This window comes from Anthonomus grandis, chromosome 12 (genome assembly GCF_022605725.1).
Source record: "Anthonomus grandis grandis chromosome 12, icAntGran1.3, whole genome shotgun sequence".
Taxonomy (NCBI): domain Eukaryota; kingdom Metazoa; phylum Arthropoda; class Insecta; order Coleoptera; family Curculionidae; genus Anthonomus; species Anthonomus grandis.
The window spans coordinates 6,712,358-6,738,765 of NC_065557.1; the positions used below are offsets into that span (position 1 = coordinate 6,712,358).

General features: G+C 27.6%; 1 protein-coding gene across 1 annotated transcript; it reads right to left on the reverse strand.

Moving 5' to 3' along the window:
• Positions 1–2,592: 2,592 nt before the first annotated feature.
• On the reverse strand, positions 2,593–9,404 carry LOC126743294 (uncharacterized). Its single transcript, XM_050450324.1, has 3 exons — positions 8,637–9,404; positions 6,417–6,857; positions 2,593–2,691 (listed from the first exon to the last, which is right to left on the reverse strand). The coding sequence occupies exons 1-3, from the start codon at positions 9,402–9,404 to the stop codon at positions 2,593–2,595; spliced, it is 1,308 nt and encodes a 435-aa protein (XP_050306281.1).
• Between the last annotated feature and the right edge of the window lie 17,004 nt (positions 9,405–26,408).

The window sequence follows — 26,408 nt, forward strand, 5'->3', positions numbered from 1 at the left end:
ATTTACTTGTCCAAATTTTTGAACAAAAAAAAAACAATAAATTTATACAAAATGGTTCATCCAGCTTTCACAAATTTGTTTCAAAAATGTTTTTCGAATAGGAGTTATTTATTAATTTAGGATTTTAATAAATAAAAAAAGGTATTTAGCCTTATTTTATTTATTAATTTTATTTACCAATCTATATTTAAAAAAATTAAATTCCGGTTTTGCAGAGGTCGACAAATTAGGAGATCTCAAGAATATCATGGCCAGTGGACTTATATATCTTGAAAACCCCTTTATATAAATATATATTTATCATAAATTAGGTGTATAATTTTTCATCGAATTAGTGTTTAAACATTACCGTGCAGAATGATTAAAAACACGAATTCTTAAGGAAATTGAGTTTTAAGTAAATAAATTTATGAAAAAAGAGAAATTTAGACCCTTATACTTAATAAAATACCGTTTGAAGATTTAAAAGTATTTAATTATTTTTATTAAACATTCTGAAGTAAGAACGACATTTTATGACTCCTTTTTTCGTTTCATTACTTTAAAAACTGACATTGCATATTATAAACTTTTTTAAGGCAAACTTTGTAAAAATTTTAATAAAAAATGTATATTATATTATGATGCCTTTAAGACAAACAAATATATTAATGATTTTTAAAAGTTGAAACGTTGTATCATGAATTTCAAAAAATCGTCATATATTTTCTTGAATTTTGTCATATAATAAACGGTTGTTAGTCATAAACATATCACTGGTAGTACTGCAGCTAAAATTTTAGTATTTACCTTGTGTTTTTCATTATTTATTAATAAAAAAAAATACAATGTAACGAATACATTAACGAATTATATGCAGGACCTAAGGACCTAAAAAATAATAACTGTATTTTAATGAGCAATAGGGATGCTTCCATATATTTATTTACTTAAACTTAAATTGATTGGAAATTCGCGTCCCGCATGACTCTGCATAATGTTGTTTAAACACTAATTATGTAAAAATTATACATCTAGTTAATTCTAAAAAAATAGAATTTAGTTGAAGATTCATAATCATTAATCGGATTGTGTTAAGTCATTTAGACATAAAAACAGAAATTTTTATTTAATATAAACAAAAATATTCGGTCTTAAGGTAAAGACAATACATCTCTTCGAAAAATCTAGGCTTAAAAAATTTTTTACAAATAATAGTCACTATTTCTAATCTAAGGATTTTAAAAATTATACAAAACATTAAAAACTGCTTTTAAAATAATAATTAGTACTTAAAAAAGACCGGAATTAAAAAAAATATATTTCCTATTTTTTCAGACAGTTGTAATTCCTATTCTATTTTTTTTTAAATTATAGACTGCACCTATAATATATAAATTTTACATATACATAACACATGTATTAGAATAGAAAAAATAATCGAGATACCTCTAAAAAATATCAATGTAAATTTCAAATTTATATTACTTGGATTGAGCTTAAATTTACATTTTACCAAAGCAAATGAGAAACTTATGATAAGTTATATAGAGGATTAAAGTTATAAGAAATGTAAAGAAAATGTTACTTTACTACAAAAAAGTGTTTTTTATTCTAAGTATAATATATAAAATCTATTACGTTTTTAGCGTTCATAAGTTATTTATACTAGTAAATATAAGTGAAATATATATATGAGATATATGTTCGAAGTTTTAAAAAAATACTTCTCCTCTTACTTAATTTATTTGTTATTAAATCACATCCCTGTATATTTTGGTAATTTTAAATTAAAAAAGTAGACATTTTCTTTATTAGGTTCTAAATCCCAAAATATTTTATAAAAAATTTAAATTTTTAAAGTTTATAAGAAAATTTATCCACTGGTTGCAGGATGTGCATTTTAAAAACAGTGCTTAATTAAATAATTTATACCATTAAAGTCTAACCAGTTTCCGGTTGCTAAAACCTTCTTAATCATGACCAATATCAATATTTTTATTGGGCGACATTTTCTAAACTATTAGAATTTAGTAAATATATAATATATATATATAATAAGAAACAAAATATATTATTTGATGCATAATTGAAAAAAAACTTTTTTAAAAATTCAAATTTAAACAGGCCTAAAAATCGTTTAATTAATAATAATTTATTATAAAAACAGGCACTCCTTAAAGAATTTTGAGATCAAAGTTTAATTAATTAAAAAAATGTCTTATGTATAAATCATAATAATTAATGAAACTTCATAGTACAAAATACAAGTTAAAGTGATGAAAATAATAAAACGACTGTTCTCACAGCAGCTAACAAAGCCTGTTTTATGATTTGTAATTCTATTATTAAACAGCATGTCGGGCAATTACTTAAAAGCGTCCCCGCATTCTCGTCGCTCTAAAACTTGGCCCATTCATATTGCGAATTTTAGTCCCTCTTCTCCGCGATCTTAACGAAAATGCCCCACGAAAAACGACAATTTGAATATTTACAAGATATACGGGGATTTTAACAATGGGCTTACAACTCGAAAGTGTCAACTTTGTCTCTTAGGTTGCGTGATGGATTTTAACGTGGGCTCACTCACTTTAACGCACTTTACGTTGGCATTTAAGGCGAGGGCACGTTCCGGGGCGTATCTTGAGGTTTCCATAACGCCACTCTCGCCGATCGAGTTTCGGCAAGTAGGGTCAAACCTTGATTAATTCCCTTGAAGGTTTTCTTATTAAATTTGCACAACGTTATCTATAGTTCTGCAAAACGAAATGACTTCTCCATTTAAACTCCATTAATTTCCACAACGTGGACAATACATGTAAACATGTTAAAAACAGATTCAATTAATCCTTGGTAAGCTTCGTGCGCAGCGGGGAGACAATGGAGACTCTCTCTGGACACAAAATGGAAAATAACTATAAAACAAAATAAAGCTCCACGTTTAACTGAAACTGTAAAGTAGAGGGCAACGAGAGATTGTAAAAGTCGGATAAAGAGGATTTTGAACGTCATGTTGGTGTATGTGGTTTTTTTGGTTAATTTTTGCTCTAGGTTATCCTTAAACGCTTTATAAATATATTGGACTAATAATGGAAATCTCGATACTGTCAAAGGCTTTAAGAAAATCTAAATATTTTGAAAACACAGATGGATGCTTATGGTTTTAGATTCATGTAACAGCACATGCATTTCTTTACTAAGATTGTTTTCACAGTTTTTTTTTTGTTAGTATTGCCCTTTCCTTTAATGTACCTAATTAAATTATCTAAAAAAAAGATATAGAGATAAATAAATATTAATTTGAGAAAAATGTTTAAGGAAGATTTAATTAAAATTACTACTGAAAAGAGTCAGTCTTTATCATTTAAAAATGTTTGCTGGAAAATAGATTCGTAATTTATATGTTGTACGTCTAACTCAAATTGCCTCTTATTACAGTTTTTTAAATCTCTATAGATTAGAGCCATATTACCTATTATAGGAACATTAATATCAACTACTCTGTATGCACTTCTAGGATCCATCAAATTGAGCATATCCAAAGTACCTGATTTACTTGCTTACCAACACATATAATGTCAATTTAAGTTAAACTAATTCTACTTATCGTTTTGGGATCAAAGACAACTTGTTTTAGGTTAAAAAACTCAAGCAATGAGGCTGTGTAATCACTATTAACAGGTTTTATTAAAAAATTATATTTAAATCGCTTATTAAGATTATGTATAAAGATATAAAGTAGACGAAAAGGTTTCTATATTATTCAAGTAACTAGACCTTATCAGTGGAGTTTATACAATGTTCCTACCCAAAAAAAATTATTCTTACAAATATATACCCATCTCTGTTTGAAGCATTTTATTTACCATAAGTGTGTATTTGTCTCACTCATTTTTTTCGAAAACTCGAAATTTTTTTTATAACAAAACTGCCATGTCACATATCATTTTTCAAATCAGTTTTTTTTCGACACGTAAACTTGATAGAGACAACCTTATGGCAATACCAATGTATGGGACAAAGATGGTTATTTTAGTTTGTTACATTAGAATAACATAACGATACCATAACAAGTCGTTGGAATATGATAAGGATTATTTGAAATTATTTCAAATTGTACTAAAAGTAGTGGTAACTTTTTGGGTTAAGTGTTTAGGGCTTATTAATAGATGTTTTTTGTGCTTTAATTAAGTGGTATTAAAGGGTATAGGTGTATGTTAATTATATCTATGAGTGTAAGAAAATCACAGTTTTATTAATTTTTTTTCTAAAAAATCCAGCGTGGCAATTAAAAGTGTTAATCATTATAATATTATTATTAAAATAACTAAGAAAAAAAATTACATTTAATATTGATAATAAATCATTTGTCAGCGTTTTTTCACAAAAAAACGAGTGTGACAAAGATAAACAAGCATGTGTCAGAGAGAGACAGACATATCATTATTTAAATTGTGCTTATTTTTATAAAAAAATAATAATAATAATAATAATAATCTTTATTTAGCATAAATAGCTACATACAAAAACAACAAATTTCCCAAAAAAAAAAAAAATAAATAAATAAATAAAGATACATATATCAATAATGTTCATAAAGCTAATTCAACAACATATTTAGTCAGCAAGAGTACATATATAAATAAGCAATAAATGACAAATGCTGGGTATCCCGATCCCCGACACTTGCAACGCCCCGGTTTTACCAGGAACAGCAGCATCCCGGTTAATCCAAGGAATACCGCAATATTCCGGTCCGTCTAAACATTGCTATGTCGGCGACCTAAGCACCCCGCCACCAAAACTGGTTCAGAAATTTTTTAAAAATTACCACATACATAAACCTAAAGCGCTCTTACTAACTTTACAATAATATTATTAATATACCCTTATAAATTAATCCATATACGCTTATTGTGTAAAAAATATAATATACATATGCACTTGAGGTTACTATTAACATGTGGATCTAAACAAAACAATTGATGTAATCAAAATTTGCAGTGCTCGCAAATAACCATAAAATGTTACGCCAATAGGTGAATCTCGGTCATGAGGTTAATTACCTATGGGCTGGTGAAATTGATCGAATACAGGGTGTCCTGGTTTTTTTGGAGAGACCATGTCAAATCCCGGTTGTTCCATGGATAACAAACACAGCTCTTCTGCCAACCACAAACACCTCATCATTGTTCTCGCTTCACTACAATATTTATCTGCACATATATTTACTATAATAATTCAAGCCATATACTTAAATTAAACTTAAAATAAGTGTTAAACTAAAATAGTGATCCTAAACAACATATTATAAGAGATAAACAAAATGAAAATAAAAAAACAATTAGGTAAAGGTAACAAAAATCCTAGGACAATATATGTGCCCTAACCAGCCTTTTAAAATTATTTACAGAATCACAGTCTCTTATGCTGGTTGGTAATCTATTAAAATCTTGTAAGCCTCTCTGTAGGACAGAATTTAACATCTGGTTAGAGTTACACCTATCGATTAGTATGAAATTGTTACAGTTTCGAGTTTGATAATGATGAACATCTCTAAAAAACTTCACCTTCTTACAAATATATGGTGGTAACATATTATTTTTAACTTTATACAAAAAAACATAGATGCTAAACATAATTTTTTGTTTAACAGACAACATATTCAGAACGTTATGCATCATTACGATTGGGGTATATCTATTGCATTTCAAAATAGTTCTCATTGCCCTGTTCTGTACAAGCTGTAACTGTTCAATTTTAAAGTTTGGTAAATTGTATAAAATTGTTGAGCAAAATTCAAGATGCGGAGCTGCAATGCTATTATACAGTAATAGTTTTGTAGCCATTGATAATTGTTTTCCTACTCTAGCAATAAAACCAATTTTTTTGGAAAATTTTCTAGTTATGTAATCAACGTGTGCATAAAAATTTAAGTTACAATCAAATATTACTCCCAAGTATTTAATTTGACTCTCATATTTTATCTTTTCATTATTTACCACAATGTTAATATCTTTCACATTGATGTGCATTAATTTGCTCTTTTTCCCAAATAAACAAAATTTCGATTTTGATGTATTTAAACAAAGACTATTACTGCAAAGCCATTTAAATAAATTAGATAAATCATTATTAAGAATTATTTGCATTTCATTTAGATCCCTCCCGATTAAATAAATCATAGTGTCGTCAGCAAAAAGCTCTATTTTACAACCACTTATAACATTGACGATATCATTAATATATAACAGAAATAACAGGGGACCTAAAACAGTTCCCTGAGGTACTCCATATTCATTTATTAGTAATTCTGACACACTGTTTTTAAACTTGACTTTTTGTGACCTGTTTTGTAAGTAAGATTTAAACCACATTAAAACTTTATGTTTAATACCCATCTTTTCCATTTTTTTCAACAGATTAGCTCTATTTACAGTCTCGAATGCTCTCTTAAAATCGAGAAACACAGCCAGAACAAAGTTGCCCTTATCCAGTTCTTTTAAGAAGGTATCGCATATATTAATTACAGCAGATTCACATGAGTGACGCTCACGAAAACCTGATTGATTTATCACGAAAATGTCGTTAGAATCACAGTATTCTTGTAGTTGTTCTTTTACAGCAATTTCTAACACTTTCTCATAAACCTCCACAGTATTTATTGGTCTAAACTCATTGTGGGAAATAGTATTTAGTACTTTTGGTACAGGGATTATTGTTGACACTTTCCAAGCCTCTGGAAATACTCCGCTTGAGAGTGATGTATTTACTATATTTAAAAGTCGATTTCCAGCCACACTACATACGTCACACAAAACCTTTTTTGAAATTCCATTTTCTCCGCCTCCGACATTCTTCATGCTTTTCAGAATTATCTTTAATTGAGTTAGGGATATTTCTTTAAAATTTGAGAACTCTGGATATTGAATATTAGGGGGATTGACAAAGGTGTCATAAGAGAGAGAATGGTTTGGAATACTATTGATAATATCAATTATACTATTTATAAAATATTTATTTAACTTTGTTGCAATTTGAAATTCATTTGAAATCATTTGGTCATCAAATTTAATTTCGTTTGGCAATAAAATATTTTTTCCAGGAAGTAACTTTTTGAGGTTTTTCCACATTTCACGCGGATTTTTTTTATTTTCATCAATAACTTCTCTAAAATATTTATCTTTTTCATTTTTAATTTGATTAACAATTAAGTTTCGTACTCTTTTGTATTCCCTCCATACTCCATCATCTTTTTCTACAACAGCCCTAACATATAACTTATCTCTTACATTCATTCTCTCACGGATATCAAAAGTAATCCAATCTTTTTGCAAATATTTCTGTTTTAGAACAATGGTTTTATTTGGGCACATAGAATTTAATATATTTGTGATACTATCAACAAAAATACTTGCCAAAATATTCACATCCGCACTATTATTTGTCCATTCAGTATCATAAAGATAATCATGGAGTTGGTTTACATTGTAGCTCTTCATACACCTACGATTAATAATCACATCACGGTTTTCATTTATTTTCAGAGCAGGATGTACAGCCAGAATACAATGATCACTTATCTTGGGTGTTAAATGAACCTTAAATGACAAATTCGCATTATTGGTCACAATATAATCAATTAATGTCTGACTTCTATCTGTGATTCGAGTAGGGGAGTCAACAATTTGAGAAAAACCATTTGAGTATATGGAAGATAGAATTTTTTCACCATAAAACGAAGGTTTAAGTAAATCAAAATTAAAGTCTCCTACAATAATGTTGACACCCTCAAACGCACTAACCTGATCAAGATAATCATTAAAAAAATCCACAAACTTTGCATTTTCAGTTTGAGGTGGATGATATAAAACAGTACAAAGATATTTGACTCTTGATATTGAAAATTCTAGCGATAGACACCATACATAACTTTGAACACACTGTATATATTTTAATTTATATTTGAGATCACTTCTTATTATTGCCATGACTCCACCAGTTCTTTTATTATCTGTCAAGCACTGTTCAATATGGTAACCATCGACATTCAACTCACACAAATCAATATCTGCACAAACATGAGTTTCGGATAAAAGCAAAAGCTGAGGCTGCCAATCACTTACAAATACATTAATATTATCCTTATTATTTAAGTATCCCTGGCAATTAAAATATATAATACTTGAACCTAAGATTTCAGAATCTAATTGCTATTTAATAAATTTACCCTTTTGAATATTTTCGATTCTTTTAAGAGTTTCACAATTAGTTCTATCCCAAACCACATGATTAATATTAAGAGACAAGCCATATTTTTTATTCGACAACATACAATTTGAACATTTAACAAGAGTACTATTACATTCTTTACTGTCATGATTTTCACTACATTTTGGACAAACTTTGCTTTGTGTGCAGTCTTTACTAACATGACCATATTGACAACACTTGTAACACATAATAATGCCATATTCATCAAACACAGGACAGCGATTCCATCCTATATTGATTCTTTCTTTTCCTATAATCAAACTGTATGTATTTTCATCCACCTCAAATATTAAATTAAATCTATTTCTAACAATATTTGTTCGCCGTATTACCCTCATATTAAAATTTTTTGAACTATTATTTAAATCATTTTGCTTTATTACCTTTGTTATTATATCACTGTCACTATTCACATTTTCATTTTCATTTACACCTACCACTTTAATACGTCTTTGTAACATTTTGGGTCTATCAACACTATAACTTTCACCAAGTTTGCTTTGAATTTCTGATTGGATATTGGTAATTTCTTTTTCCGTGCCACAGTTTAAGATTAATCCACCTTTCTTTGTTGCTCTCCCCAGTGTTACACCGATTCCGATGTCTGTTGGATTTACTTTTGTTTTTAAATCTTCCTTTATTTTTTTAATATCCTTTGGAATCGCGCCCTTCTGGTTAACAACTAAGACCTTACTTTGGGTGACCGATGCATATGAGGCTTTCTCAGACACCCGTTTTTCAACAATATTATTTTTTACTTGCATACTTTTTAAATATGCAATTTCTTCTTTAAGGCTGATGTTTTCAGCCAACAGTATATCAACTTTTTCATTAAGTGCATTAGTTTTACTCACTAATAGGTCTAAGGTACAATTCATATGATCTATCAAGTTTTGGTCGATGCATAGATCCTCAACTCGGCTTCTTTTCCTCGATCTCTCGGGTCTGTTGCTACTGTCAGTACATGTTTTACATTTCCAACTTGTTTTTTTTAAGTGGAATCCTCTTAGATCAACACTTTCACACTTTCCATGGAAAAACTCGTTACACTCCGTACATTCGATAATTCCCTTAATATCATCAAAACCTTGTTTACACTTGTAACACGTAGAACGGTGACACTCGCGTGATGCACCTCCGGTCTCCGCCATGGTCGGTGACCGTATGTCAAACATATTATTTTAAACGTCATATGTGATAGCGTTTATTGAAATAGAAAAAAAATCCATGAGATGAATTTATAGGAACAACAATGTGTCGGACAGAGAGCGGTATATCAATATTTTATTTATGTCTATATTTAAAAAAAAATATTGTTTTAAACATTATATGTAATGGCGTTTATTGAATCACAAAGAAAATCATTATTTGATTTTATCTTTGTCTAGCTCACTATAAGTTAAAAAATTTAAAATAAAAAACTTAAAATTTTTTTAAGTGATTAATAAATTTGAATTAAAATTTTATTTGAAGGCGCTTTTTTATAGAGCAATAAGTGTGACAAAGATAATTTTTTTTTTTTGATTATTAAATTTAAAATAAGGGGTTATGTGAAGGTGTTTTCTTATAGAGCAATGAGTGCGACAAAAGTAAGCTCAAGCTCACAGCAATGTGTTAGACAGAGACGGGTATATCATTATTTTAGGTGTGCCTATTTTCATAAAAAAAATATTATTTTTAAATGGGATACATAATAGCATTTATTAAATTATAAATAATATCCAGGGCCGTATTTTGGTTAATCTTTGTCTAGCTTAATATATCTTAAAAAAAACAATAGCTTTAAATATTTTTTATTTTAATAATAAAGTGGAATTAAAATGTAATTAAGAGGCGTTTTTAACAAAGCAATAAGTAGGACAGAGATAAACTTATGCTCACAGCCATGTGTCCGACAGAGACGGGTATATCTTTATTTTAAATGTGTCAATTTTCAAAAAACACCTTATTTTTAAAGGAATGTAATATGTAATAGCGTTTATCAAATTAAAAAAATCCAGAGCCGTAGTTTAGTTTATCTTTGTCTGACTCACTATATCTTAAAGAATAAAAGCCTTAAATATTTTTTATTTGATTAAAAAATTCGAATGCGTTTTTTTATAGAGCGCACAGAAATGAACGTATGGCAACAACGATGTGTCAGAGAGAGATGGGTAAATCATTATTTCAGTTGTGTATATTTTTAAGAAAAAAAAACTTTTTTTTAAAGGTCATATGTAATAGCATTTATTAAATTACAGAAAAATATCCAGGGCCACTTGTCTAACTCACTATATCTAAAAAAAACAAAATTCTTAAATATTTTTTATTGGAATAATAAGTTTAAATTAAAATATTATTTAGAAGCGTTTTTTTATAAATCAATAAATAGGACAAAGATTAACTTATGCTCACAGCCATGTATCGTATAAAGACGGGTATATATTTATTTTAAATGTGTCAATTTTTATAAAAACATCTTATTTTTTAAAGTACTAAATTCTATTGTCTATCGAATTAAAAGATATCCTGAGCTGTATTTTAGTTTATTTTTGTCTAATTCACTATAACTTAAAAAATAAAAGAAAAGACAAAAGCCTTAAATATTTTATATTTTATGAATAAATTTAAAATAGAATTCCATTTGGAGGCATTTTTTTTATAGAGCAAAAAAAATCTAGGGCCATATTTGAGTTTATCTTTGTCTAAACCACTATATTTTAATAAATAAAAAAAAAGCCTTAAGTATACCTTTTTTAATAACTAAATTTGAATTAAAATGTCATTTGGAGACTTTTTTTTTATAAAGCAATGAGTGCAATAGAGATAAACTTTTGCTTGTTAATACAACTGTCGTGGAGTTATTGAGTAGTTTTTTAATAGATCAAAAAATATTAACACTGCCAAAGGCCTTAAAAAATCTAATTATTTGAGAAATTATTAAAAGGATTTCATAGATTTTAAATTTATATGAAAGTTGATGAGTTTCTTTACAAAAAGGGTCATTGCAAGTTTCCTTGTAAATACATCTGTTTTGCAGCTACTGAATAATTTTTTATAATATTTAAATAAATCTTGTTACTAACAAATGCTTCACGAAAATTTGAATACTATGAAAACTTGTGTTAAAATCTTATAGATTTTAATGCTCCATAATAAATTTTAGTATCTTATTATATTTTCTAAATTTTGTATATATAGTAGTATTTTTATATAATATTTGTTTAGTTCTTAGGTAAATTTTTTATGCTTGATCCCCAACTAATTTATTTAAACTACTTTTAATATATTTTTTTTCAATTTTCTATACCTCCCACATATTTTATAACAATTTGCCTACAGCACACTTAAAACCCTTATTAATAGGGCTGCCATATCGCGACCCGAGCAAATTGAAATGCACGACTCGTAAAATACTATTTCATTCATAAAATCAATTATTTTAATGGACTTAAAGTCGAAGTTATAGACCTATAAAACGACGTCGAGAGTAAAAAGTCCTCGATCAAGCATTACAAATCATTTCCGGGTGCATTTCTAATGCATTACTCGGTGTAGCATTCACTCATTTAAATTCAAAGTCCTTCGAATTCTGTTTGCTCTCCTAAGGGATCCGGTCGCTGCGCCCTCGCTCGCTGCATTTTGTCGATTAAGACAAATTTCAGAAATAAAGTTTGGGTAACACTTTATTTTAACAGGCTGTTGAAGTCGCTTTTATTATATTTCACCTAATTAAACCCAAGGTTTTTGAATAACAATAAGATAAACACGAGATTTAGAACCAACATATATCCAAATCGGCATAATGTAGTTCGCAATATCGCAAATGCAAGCAGACCGACAAAGTTTCTAGAGCAGGAGTTTAAATTTAAATGAGCCAACTGTAACACGGTATAATCCCAACCCTTTAGAATGATTTATAGTGCTTTCTCGAGGTTAGTTTACTTTACGAAGCTTTTATTGTATTTTCTGTCTGTAAAGGGAGGGCTGGTTCTCAAAGCGCATATTTTTATAAACTTCGACGGTACGGGGAGCTTTTACACGCGAAAATACTTTAAGAAAAATTACAAATAAAAAAGTTTTAGCCCGGAATGCCGAAAATGTCGAAAAAGAAAACGGCAAAAACAAAGTTCCGGGGGCCCGAGATGTTTAATTAGAGAGATCCGGAGAAATAAATTTCGGATAGAGTCGCGAAGACTTTTCTAATTATTCTTCCCTCGTAAGTTAATATTTAATTTTATCATGGAACGCCGTAAATTTGGCAAAACAATTTATAATTCTGATGAAAAATTAGTCCGCCGGGAACTCGCTTCCTTGGAAGGCGCTTTAATGAAAGTTGGAACGGTACAGAACGATTCACTTTAGCGGTATTTCAAAATTTGAACAATAATTATCAATGATATCATATTGTCAACGATACTTAAACAGATTTTATTTATAGTATGTAAGTTACGCTTAAAATATGATAGATAAAAATACTAAAGTACAAGAACAATAAACAAGTTAAAGACGAAAATCAAGAAATTTAACAATTTTCTAATAAAACAATAATAAGTTTGAAAATAATGCCCCTAAGATAACAATTTTGGCTTTTAGAATTAGTTGATCGCATTTTGTTAACAATATTAACAGGCACTAACCCCAATTACCAAGAAAGTAATAAAAAACAGTTTATTTTTATCACCTTTTATTTAAAGAAACAGGTATTTCTGATTTAGGTTTGAAAGCATTTACAAGAAATATATTAATAATAGTAGTAGTAATCGTAAATTACAGATGTTAAGTTAGGCCATTAATAAATAAAATAATACTATTAAGGATTGAAGCTAATTATAAGCCAGAATTTCTATTAGGAAGCTATATATAATATGAATCCTAGATTCAGAAAAATTACTAAATAAAGACCAAGCAACTATTTGACAGCAATATTTGATATAATCCTACTAACTGAACTAAAATAATTAATTTTTTAGATCTCATTTAAACCTAAATTAAAAGAATCATATAAATTATAGGCAAATAAATAAATACAAATTAAATAAGTGACGTTTACGTGAATAAATGAATCTTTAAACCCAAATATGAAATTATGACTGAAAATATCAACGAAATTTTAAATTTTGAACCCCCTTTGGAATACTTAGAGGTAACTAATAGGACAAACGTTTTCCTTTACCTATTAAATAGGATCTTAAATGCCTGATAAATATGTAAAAAATAGGTAAGTAGACTTTAGAAAAAAAAGGACAAACAATTATATTATTGTAAAAAAACAATAAGAAAGTTAAACTAAAAAATCGAGAATGCTAACAAATTTCTAACAAGACAACAATAAATCTAAGAGTAACGCTCGCATATTAACACTTTTATCGACGCTTGTAAGATTTAGAGGTATTTAATAGGAGTAAAGTTTTGTTTCATCTACGAAATGATATTTCAATTATCTAAAAAATATTATAAAACTACTTAAATAAAATTTAGATAAAAGGACAAAAAGCTAATAAGGTAAAATAACAATAAGAAGGTTAAACAAAAAAATCGAAAATGCTCTCTCAACTCCGAATAAAAAAAAAAAAAAAATTTTCTTTTATCTTTAATTAAAAGAAAATGATGTTTTAGTTTTGAGGGCATATATATAAAAATTATAGTAATTGAATTATTCTTCATGTATTGAGGTTCTTGGTCAATTATTAGAAAAATAATAATAATATTTGTAATAATCGTAGACTTTACAAAAATCATTGTAAAAAAATCATTATTAGAGGTAAATAAGGCCTATATAAACAAATTATATATATCTTATACATATTATAATTTATTATTGAATAAAGTTGAACAGTAGAGCAAAAAAAATCGTGACGTGTAAACTCAATAAGAAAATGATGAAAAAATGAAACATTGTATTGACGTTTTTGTTCATTTACAAAATAGGAGCTTATTTGCCAGGAAAATAATAAAAATGTACATAAGTAAAATTTAAAAAAAATAATACAATAAATTTTAATAATGTAAAATACTAATAAGGCAGTTAAACAAGAAAATCAAGAATGCTAACAAATATCCAATAAGACAACGTAAGTTGACAATTTTATCCACAATTGTAACATTTAGAGGCAGTGAGGATTACAGTTTTGATTCATTTTCAAAATGCGATTTTGATTTTCTGGAAAATACAAAAAAACTACTTTAATATTTTTTTAAAAAAAGGAGACAATAAATGCAAATATTGAAAATACTAATAAAGAAGTTAAATAAGAAAATCGAGAATGCTAACAAGTGAATAAGACAACAATAAATCTGAGAGTAACGCTCGCAAGTTGACCCTTTTGTTCAAGTTTGTAACATTTAGAGGTAGCTAATAGGTCTGAAGTTTTATTTTATTTACAAAATGAGATTTCAATTATTTGGAAAATATTATAAAACTACTTAAGTAAAATTTAAAAAAGAAGGAAAAAAAAATCTAATTATGTAAATTAGTAATGAGAAAATCGAAAATACTTATAAATTTCGAATAAAATGAGTATAAAACTACAAATAATGGGCGCAAGTTGACACTTTTGACCAGGTTTGTAACACTTAGGTCACTCATAGGATTGACGTTTATTTGATTGATCTCAGTTAAAAATTGTTAAAAATTGAACAAAAATTTTTATTGACCCTTTTGAAAGAGGTGTTTTAGATGTAGGTTTGACACCATTTATACGGAATATATGAGTACAAATTATATTTATTATATTACAAAACGTGTAATAAGGTTTATTGGGGATTTATCTTAAAAATATTATTAATAGTAGTAGTAATTGTTTTTTTATAAAGGGTAAGGTTTTAGGTCAATAATAAGGCGGTTTTACTTTTTAAAAAGCAGCGTTTCTTTCAGGTAATTTTACATTAAATAAATCCTAAATACAGAATGGTAATAAGCAAAAATTAGGTAACTATCTGATATTTTATATTTTTCTTTCTGTCTAACTAAAAGAACTATTTTTTTTAAATTATTTAATTCTTAATTAAAAAAATCGTTATTTCAGGTGAATAAAGCCTATACAAAATTAAACACTAAAATAAAAAAATCGTGATCTTTACCTGATTTATTCAACAAGTAATAAATTCATAAAAAATTACTTAATTTTAACATATTGCACGCAATTCAGAAATTTTTACTACTTTTGGGACACTTAGAAATAGTTAATAGAATTGTAATTTTCTTTAATCGACACAATAGGACCTCAGTTATTTAAAAAATATTGAAAAATTAGGCAAGTATAGTTAAAAAAAATAAGGACAGAAAATTATATTAATACAAGATAACAACAACGAAATTAAATGACAAAATTAGGAATGCTAACATATTTTGAATAAGACGACAATAAAACCAAAAATAACGCTCGCAAGGTGACACTTTTGACGTCATATTTTACACTTTAAGGTAGTGAAAAGAATTTATATTTTTTTCATCTGCAAAGCAGCACCTTAATTTTTTGGAACATATTAATAAAATAGAACAACCTCTATTCTAATGATTTATTATTTAAACATATAGGTATTTTTATTTTAGGGCATTTATAGGAAAAAATAATAGTAGTTACACCAATATACAGAAATATTATTTAGAAAAATTATATAATGCCAAAAAAATTGATATGCTTATCTAAATAATTTTTTTTACTTAAGTATGATATTTCACCTAGTCCTGACAATTTTTTTTTTCACAAAGTATAATTAATTTTTACATAAATTCTTTGTGTAGTTATTGTTTTTTTAATTACAATATATATTATAAGATAAGAATAACACTACTAACATTATAATTATTTCCAGTATTCCATATTTATGCTACTTCTTCCTAATTTATCTATTTAAATATTCTCTCCATTTTAAAGCGAGTCAGTGATGATTAAAAAAAAAAAGAAAAAAAGTTTGCCCCACTCAAAAATCAAACCGCTCCGCTTTCTTGCGTCGACAGGCATTACCATATTTTTAGAGCGTCCCCACCAAAAAGTTTCCAGAGAAGCCACTGAAAACTGGAAACTTTTCCCCCCTATCAGGCCTACATTATTGTCGAATCTGAAAACTTTCCAGAGTATTGAAAATAAACTTTTGTCGTCGATCCATTTAGGTCGTTCTCGCGATTAAGATAAATTTATGTTGAATTTTTTTTTTTTTGGGGTGAGGGTTTTAATGAAAAGGGTTTATTCAGTATGGATAGATATATTACCGTATCTCCATTAAGCATTATCTATGGTAACCGAGTCATCTCAGAGAGGGACTATCCTAAGGGAGCAACATATTATCCATTACTGTTTCCTCAGGCCATATTGGGTCATCTAGATATTAAACCCATCCCCCTATCGGACAACATAAAGCTTAAACTGGGTCTGTTTTGTTTCATGTTAATCTTTTGTTTGCTTATCTTACCTATTAGAATAGATTATTTTTGATTAAATTTAAATTGGTTTGTTTCAAGGGAAAGAGGGCTCTAAGCTTTATGAGGTATTTATTTAGCACTTATCTTCATTTCTTGTACTAAATGGTCAAATGGAACTTTGGAGTTTGTATAATTAATTATTAAATAATTAATAACGTATTATTAATCATAGTATTTGTTAATTTTCTTGAGGTTCTTCTATAACTTTCTTATTGCTTTTATAATTCCTTTTTTTTTGTACTTTTATTTTGAAATGCTTTATCAAAATATCTTATTTGGAAACTTGTACATTTTCAGGTAATTAAGCTTAAAGGTGTCAAGCATCAAAGGGCTTTTAAATCATTTTATGGTGTTATTGTTTATGCATATTATATTGATATTCTTTGTACTATTAAGATACTGATTTAACAATAAAAAAATTCAATCCTATTAACTATTTCAAAGAGATATAAACTTATGAATAAAACTGTTCATTTGCGAGCGTTATTTTAAAATTTATTTTTGTTTTATTCGGAATTTGTTACCGATTTTCTTGTAAAATTTTCCTTTTGTTATTTCATATTATAAGACTTTCTCTTTTTTTTTAAACTTTGCTTACGTAGTTTTTTTAATTTTTTAGGTAATTCAGGTCCTGATTTGTAGATGAAAAACGCCAATCTTATTAATTACGTTTAAGTGTTTCTCATGGCCATTTTATACTATTAGAATTCTTGTCCTATTTTTTTAAAATTTTACCTTGTAAGTAATTGTCCAATATTTCCTTGGCAATTGATACCTATTTTATCAAACTGAACCTTAATCCTCCAAATGATCTTTACATGTTATAAACGTGGACTAAAGTGTCAATTTGCGAGCAATATATTTAAATTTGTTGTTTTACTCGGTATTTGTTAGCTGTTTCGATTTTCTTCATTAACTTTTTTATTGCCATTTTGCATTAATAAAATCTTCTGTAATTTTTTAAAATTTTCGACATATTTGAAATAGTATTTTATTGATGAAACGAAACGTCAATTTTAATAACTACTTCTAAATGTTAAAAGTGTCTTGCGAGCTTTCAGATTTATTGTTGTTTTATTCCAAATTTTCTAGGTTTTCCGATTTTTATGTTTAATTTTGTTACTATATTTTTACTTTTTTTTGTTTTAATTCTTTTATTTTGAAAATTTTCCAATTTGTAAGACTTACGGGCTTTAATTTTAATTTAAAATATTTAAAATCAAATAAATTCCTTAATTTCTTACATATTATTTCTGATTGGCAAGTATTGACTAAAGCAGTTTAACTGAATTTCTTTTTTAGAAAGTTGAGCTAAAATTATTATTTAATTTTATGTCTTAATTTAAAGAGACTTTAAACGCCTTAAATGCCAATCTATATATAAATGATATCCTAATGTATAAAAAGTCTCTCAAGATTTCTGTTTAGAGATTTATAGTTCATTTTGTTATTTGATTTTCTTATTTAATTTTTTTATTTTTTTTATGATATAAGAATTTTCTGTTTTCCTTTTTAGATTTTACTTAATTTTTTTCAAAACTCTTAGGCAAAAAGTATTGTTTTGTAAATGTAAGAAAATATGAATCATGCATGTTCACTGTAAAAAGTGTCAACTTACGAGCCTTAATTTTAGATTTATCGTTATTTTGTTCGAAATTTTATCGTTTTATCGTTATCTTCTTCTTTTTTATTCTTTAAATTTGTTATTTAATTTTTATTATATTTTATTTTTTCTGTCCTTTTATTTTAATATTTTTTAATTAGTATAATTTACAAGTTGAAAACATAACTTTATTGTATTAAATTTATATAAAGGCATATAGCAGGTCGTCTTATGCTAATATTTAAGATTGAAATATAATAATTTTAAGTTGATTTCTTGTTTTTTTTATATTACGATATTAAAATTTTGCTGTTTGTTCTCTTTAATAGATTTTTCTTTATTTTTTAATAACTTCCAGGCATATAAGGTCATATTTTGTTAATGAACAAAACTACGCAACTTTCGAGCCTAAGTTACATCGTCGTTTTGTTAGGAATTTGTTAGCGTTCTCGTTTGTATTGTTTAACTTTCGTATTAAATTTTTACTTTATTTTGTTTTCCTGTTCTATAAATATATTTTTTTTAATTAGTAAAAGGTAAAGGTTTTTAGTTTTATTTCAGGAAATTTTTTCAAATCATTCCTATATTTTTAAGTTAAAAAGAAAGGTCCTAAAGCTTTATTATATTAAATATATATTAAAGTATTAAGCAAGTCGTGTTATGCTTTAATTTTAAGTTGAATTATAATAATTTTAAGCTGTTTTCCTAATTTCCTTTCTATTTTACAAAAGAAAAAATTCATTTTAAAGAAGAACTTTACTTAGTTCGTTATTTTCTTACTATGTAACTTTTAGGCAATTAAGGTCGTATTTTATAAATAAAATAAAGCATGAATCGTGTCCGAGCATTAATTTTACATTTATCGTTGTTTTGTTCGAAATTCGTTAGCTAGCAAGACGAGAATTGCGTTCTTGTTATTGCTTAATTTTGTTACAAAATTTTCACTTAAATTTGTCTTTTCATTTTAAATTTCCACCTTTTTAGTGAGGGATATTTACCGGCTTTAAAGCAAAAAAACACGACTAGTGTTACCTGTGGGAAGGATCAGCTTACGAGCATTAATTTAAGATTTATCATTGTTTTCTTCGGAATTCGTTAGCTTTCTCGTTTTTATTATTTAACTTTGTTAATAAATTTTTAATTTATTTTGGTTTTCTGTCCTTTTATTCTAATATCTTTTTAATTAGTAAAATGTACAGGCTTTTTAGCTTAAATTCAGTAACATTTCCAGATTATTCCTATATGTATATATTTTTTTACAAGTTAAAGAGAAAAATCCTAAAATTTTATTGCATTAAATTTATATAAAGTAGTTTAACAATTATGATAATTTTAATTTATTTTCTCAATTTTCTGTTTGATTCCCTTATAGTTTTATAATTTTTTTAGGTTTAACTGATACGAAATTCTTATTATTTTACAGAAAATTGACGCTAAGTGGTATTTATCATGTTTCACAGATTACAGAAAATGGTAGTTAATAAATTTAAACGGTCATTGAGATCTTATGAGAGTATCTCCAGTAGTTCATATTTTAAACTTCTTATCGATATAATGATAAAAATTTGGTAGGAACGCTAAACTATAAAATAAACTGTAAATTTAACTAACCAGTTAATTTTTTCAATACCCCAAGAGTATCACAACCTTTAATTAACGATTCAAATAGCTTTAAATTGGGCAAAAGAAAACCGATAAACGATTCATCCCCTGTTAAAAAAAATTATCGCACTTCACCAACATTCAGTCCCTTATTAGCTTTCGCGGCAGTTTCTAATTTATTCAAAAATAAATTCGCGTTCAGTAATCCGCGCCATCACGCCAACCGGAGCGTAAAATAAAAATGTCATCTGTAGCCTGTACTCTCATTATACGGAATTATTTCGCTTCCGATGCCCGCGGCTATAAATCAATAAAAAAAAACTGCCGTCGTCTTTTTTTCTCCTTCTTTTAAATCTTTTTCTGCGTTAAGTCTAATTAATTTTATCTCGTCATGCATACTCAATTTCGAATCATTTTTCTTTACGACGACGGTGGCGGCGAACTGAAGCGCACCGTCGCATTCTATCGGGATATTATTATTTTATCATCGCACATTTTTTTTTTTCGCTAAAAATTAACTAATCCGTGTATAATGAGACTTTCGAAGCAAACCAGCGTTTTACGGAGCGGTTCTGGTCCATACAGGCCCAATAAAACACAAAGCGGGACCGGTAATCGGCCAATTGACTTTAAAATTGGGTACATTATAGCCTATTTAAATGTAAATCCAATAACTATTAAAGTGGGGCACAGGAAACACAAGTGTTTGGAAATTTATCCAGTTTAACAGTATAGCCCGGTGCGTTGCTGTGGATTAGGGGGGCGCGTAACTACGCATTATCATGTTTTGATTAACCGTGTTATTAATTCGTTTGACGTACGTTCAAATCATTTATAGGATAATTCTTAATGCATAACTTAAATGGGCACGATTTTTTAATTTATAGATTAATCGCTAGTGGTATTGTTTTTTTTGCGTCACATTTAACATGCAATAAATAAATATACGTAAAAGATATTTTAATGCATAACTTTAACGGACACACTTTATTTTATAAATGTTTCTTTTATAATAGGTGCAGCTTTCCATCATTTGATTTAAATGCATAACTAAAATCGCTATTCCGTCTGACTTCTTAATTTTTATTTATTCTATTCGATTTTTATAAATAGGTTAAATAGTATTTCAGTTGAAAAATCCTGTATGGTTTTTAATTTCAAATACTAAACAATAGCACCATGAAGTAAAAGTGAGAGACAAATGGGTATATTATATTGATTACACGTATTTAGCTCTGTATCAGGAAATAGCTCATAAGGTGAAAATTACAGACCTAATCTTCGTAAGAGAAATGCACTACTTAAAGGTGAAAACTGTTTAAAAACTTTAAAATATTAAAAATACAAACCGAACATTTTAAAAACAACTAAGTTGCAAAAATATAGTGAAGTTTAAAAAATAAGTAAAGCAAGAGTTTGTCGATGTGGAAGGTCGAAGCAAGCATCCTCAGATCCAATATCGCATCATTAGACTATTAGGATACATTAACCATGTAGAACATGAACTAAGGTGAGAAGTTTAGGTTATTGGAAACTAATAGTAGCTCAAAGAAGTAATAAATAAGGAAATTTTTGAATATAAAGTACTGTTGAAAATTTAACAGTTTTTAGGAAAATCACTTTTGAGTTTTAATAGGTTTTAATTTAAAAAAACCAACTTTGCCTAGTAAAGCACATTTTGACTTAAAAGTGCTCTTCGAGTTCTCTTGTAAATTTATTATGTTTATTGTTGTGATGTTTATCTTGTTTTTGAGAAAATTTCATTAGAAATTAGAAGGGGCCAAATAACCAACACAAAACACTTTTTTTAACACAAGCACACACAGTTTGACCTATTGTGAAATATTGTTTTAATGGAAAAATATGTTATAATCAAGGTAAAAGTATGACAAATTTTTGGTTAAAAAGTACTTCTAGTTCTCTTAAAATTTTATCCTCTTTGAAAAAATAAGGGTGAAGTTCAGAAAGCTAAAGAAAACCACTTTTCCTAGTGAACTCATATTTTATACTATAATTCGAAAACTACTCCTTTAATGGAAGAATGTCTAATAATTAAAGTAAAAGTTAGGGTTAAAAAGTATTTTGCATTTTTTTAATTTAATATATTTTGAGAAAATCAGGTGGTCAAGTTCAGAAATCTAAAAAAAAACACGTTTTCCTAGTTAAGGCATATTTCGAGTCAAAACTTAAAAACTATTACTTTATTCGAAAAATATCTAATCATCAAAGTAATAGTTTGGAAAATTTCCGGTTAAAATGTACTTTTGGGTTTTTTTGAAAACTTTAATACTTCTTAAGAAAATTAGGTTTAAAATTCAGAAACCTGAAAAAACTAACTTAAATAGGTTCTATTGACGTCAAACTCCTGTCCTATGTAAATAGAGTTACAATCTTCACAACTTATTGAGTAAACCTCTAATTTTGAAAAAGGGTTATTTGAAGTTGTGAATATAATTGAATGAGGTAAGTAGGTATAATTAATTATTTCCTAGAAACTATTTGACCAATTGACTTCTAGCCTGTTACTTGATTTTAAAAAGATGGTTTACAAGCCGCATAGTTTTCATGTAAATGATCATTGTAAATCATTCATTATGTGAGGTTTTATAAAAAAAATCATTTTGGGCAGATACTTGCTTATTTTATAAAAACTATTAGACCGATTGACTTACAGCTTTCTTTGTTTGCTTTTAAAAATAATCATGATATTATTTTACATGATTTTCAGGATAACTGGACTTGATAGTAATTTTTATAAACTTTGTTTTTTTTTTAACGCATTTATGAAAGAATTTATGCAATTAATCTAATTTTTCCAGCAGAGTGTTTGATAAAAATAATTATTTATTAAAAACTATGGGACTGATTAACTGATAGTCTTCTTCATTTGACTTATAAAATTATAAAATATGTATTTTTAATTTACGTAATTTTCATATTAATGTAACTTGATTTATGTTTTTTATGAAAAATTTCAGTTTTGCATAAATACTCGCTGATTTTCTAAAAAATAATATATCGATGGACTTACAGCCTTCTCTATTTTATTTTAAAAAGATTTATAAATATTTCACGTGGTTTTTGTGGTAATTGGACTTGATGGTAATTTTTTAACAATTTGTTAAGTTTTTAATAGATTTATAAGAGAATGTCCATCGTGTCCATTTAAGTTATGCATTTTAAATAATTTGCGAGCATGCATGTTTCACAAAAATAATTAATTCTTAAAAACTATTTGACCAATTGACTTGCAGACTCTTTTAGTACATTTTAAAGAGTTCATAGTTATGCCAGAGCGCTTTGTGAGATAATTGATTGTATCATTACACCTGTAGATAAAGGCAAGTAATCAATCCTTGCTTAAGCTTTAGCTTTTAATGTGCTTAACCACACTTTTCTTATCAATTCTTGGCTTTGTCGGTAATTTCAAATGTTAGAGCTCGTGGACAGTTTTATCACGAGAAGAACCCATAGAATTAATTTCATCAGAAGGCAAGGGTGTTTTTATTGGAGTACCCCAGGGTATATTTTCTTTTCTCTTTTTTAATTAATTTTTATTTCAAATTTAATTAAATGTATAAAACATTTAGAACACTTAATTTATGCCGATCATACTCAGCCTATTTTTGTTTATACTCAACTTAACTAAACACGATACCTACTTCCTTAAAAACTCGTTATAAAATACCTTTTAAACGAATTTCACAAATGAATAGTGTAGGTTTAAAATGCATACATCTACCCACTAACTGAATTCCCAAATGGCAATTACAGCTCCACAATGAACGGGAGCATTCGAGCGTTAAAATTCGGATTCAAATTTACTCAAATTCGGGTGCATGTTATTGCGTGTGCATTTTGTTTAACTTTACAGCTATGGTTGGCAAATAGTAGCGGGTTAGTTGGTACATTCCAGGAGACAAAAGTCGCGTATGCATGTAAATTTCAGGGCACGAATTAAATTTTGTTTCGGATTCAATTAGATAATTCGATATTATGCGATTGGGTTTTGCTTGTTCAGTTAATCGGATTTTTTATATTAGAAAGGGTTTCGTATTGGCCATTAAGCTTTTTTTTATTCGTTTTTGTCATGTTGTTTTTTTCCTGAAAATAATGCTGTTTTAAACCAAAATCCCGTTCGGCATCATGTAGCCCTGTACTTCAAAAGAGTTAATAGTATTACATAGCATTTGCTTTTAATGGAAAAAAATGGTATTTTCGTTGAAAATCCATTATCCTCTCCGATTTGCATTCGCTAAAGGGGATTTTGTTTAAAATAATAAACCTACGTATTTAGTTTCGTGATATTTTAGTTGGGTTGATCATTATTTTGTTTTCCGGTTTTTATTAAAGGATAATTAATTGAAATAATTTTGTTTCTAACTAGTAAACTAATTAATAGAAATTGCCTTAATATCTTTCGGGACTAGTAATTTATTACCTATGTACATTCGAAAAATGGACAGCATAATACTGATCTATTATCTATTTATTACTACAAGAGTGGTCCTTACTACTTGTAACAATAACTGTTCTGTAAACCTGCATTCTCCAACATTTTTTATCCTTTAACATTTCAAATTAAGCCTTCATTGTCCCAGTCTCTTCTAGTGAATAAAAAAGCAATCTTACAACTGTATTTATCTTACAACTATGTCTGAAAAATTATTAATTTCAAAATTTATTTTAACATTAAATAATTTGTGTAGAAACATACATAGATCTAATCCAAAACTGGACACGATACACTCTTTTTTACTTAAGAAAAATAATAATAAAAATGGTATATATTAGAAGAACCAACTTGCTGCAATATATATATTTGTTGTATTTTCTAAATCTTTAAATCCTGAAATAGAATTAAGGTCTTAAGAAAATATCTTGTATTTATTATCTCAAAAGATAATTCAAGGAGTTAAATGACAAAATCAGCTTCAAACGCAAATAGCATGAATAACCAAAGAAAAACTTCAGAAATTCACAAATTTTTTCCAATAATATTATATCATTCTACTGTTGTAGAGAATCTAGAAAATACAGATCCTTATGCAGTTTTTATTGCTTCTAAGTCACAGAATTAAAACCGTAATTTTACGCATACATATAAGCAAATAATAATATTCTAAGAAGATATGAATGACCGATGAGGAATTGAATGCAAGTTCTAATTTACGCATAATTTAAATACATACGATGCTCATTCTATTATTTTAAAACTTGACCCTAGTGCTTTTTATTTATTGGTTTTTTTATTTCTAAATAGCTTAAAATTCTATTCGGATGAATTTATTATCAAAGAGTTTGAATGAATCCTGTTACGCCTCTCACTGCTGTTGCATCTAAGTATCCTTATTATTTATTGAGTTTTATTAAAACTTAGACTAGTAGTTTCTGACAGCTACTTTTCCAGATATCTTACCCAACTTTTGATTTAATTCCATTTTAAAACTGGATTAAAATTTCTTATTTAAGCATAACTTAAATGGATATGATACCTACTTTCGTATTATTAATATGCCATTTTTCTATAGCTTCTTCGTTCAACAATTTTTAGATTCCTATTTGGATGAGAAAAATGTTTTGTCTGTTAATATATTGATTGCTCTTTATTTTTCATTTGCCTTTCCTGTTTTCGAATATCTAAAAGGAAAAAGAGCACAACAGGAGGCAGTGCTTGGCCTTAATTTGCTGATAATGCCGTTAAGATATTTATAAATGCCGTATAGAAGAACATTAGAAACCCTTGCTCTTGCCCGTGTAGCATTCATTTGATAAAAATATATATAATTTTAATTCTTGCACTGATAAAAGAAGTGTATGCATAACTTAAATGGTCAAGACTAAAGTTTCTTTATTTTTTAAATAAAATAATTGCTTACGCAATAGCAAGGCAACAAAACAAGTATTTCATGAACTTAAGCGAAAATAATTACACCAACCAGAACAATGAACTCTGACTCTTTAACAAAAAAAAAAAAAAAAAAGAAACGAGAAGATCCAACAATGAGATACAGAGAAAAGAGGCCTCTATACAGACCCCAAAAGTGTTTCAATGAAACCTTATTCGCAAAAGTTGGGAAAAGTTAGCTGCTCAGAGCGTAAAGTTTTAATAGATCCTTGAACGTTTCTATTTAGCGGTTGCTGCCGCCTAAATTGCCTCCGATTCACCGCTTCTAATGAATGTACTGGCTTCTCGAAACGGCACAGAATGGAATAAAATGGACTGCTAAAGGTTTTGATTAGTGCATCATTGTTAATAAAGTTATTAAAAGTTTTTTGTATAGTTTTATATTCAAATAGTGATAACGTTAGTTTTAGGTGGACAAATTTATGTCACTCACTTTATCTTTAATTTAAAATTAAGGGTTACGAGGTACCAAATTTTCAGGTAAGGGCAAAAGTCTATTTTTACTCTTAGTGTTTGGCTATAATACGCCAATTTAAGTTATATTTAGTGTAATCGAAAATCCATTAATTATCACAAGAGTATATCGTATCGTAGTATTATATTCTTACATATATTCTCACCTTTAGACTTAATGCTTG

What these genes read in the sequence shown, in the direction of transcription:
- LOC126743294 (XM_050450324.1), bottom strand. Translation starts at nt 9,404, where the DNA reads ATGGCGGAGACCGGAGGTGCATCACGCGAGTGTCACCGTTCTACGTGT. An exon ending in ACAGTGATATAATAACAAAG is followed by an intron (nt 6,858 to 8,636) that starts GTAATAAAGCAA and finishes ACTCAATTAAAG; the next exon opens with ATAATTCTGAAAAGCATGAA. An exon ending in TTAAGAGAGCATTCGAGACT is followed by an intron (nt 2,692 to 6,416) that starts GTAAATAGAGCT and finishes AAAACCTTCAAG; the next exon opens with GGAATTAATCAAGGTTTGAC.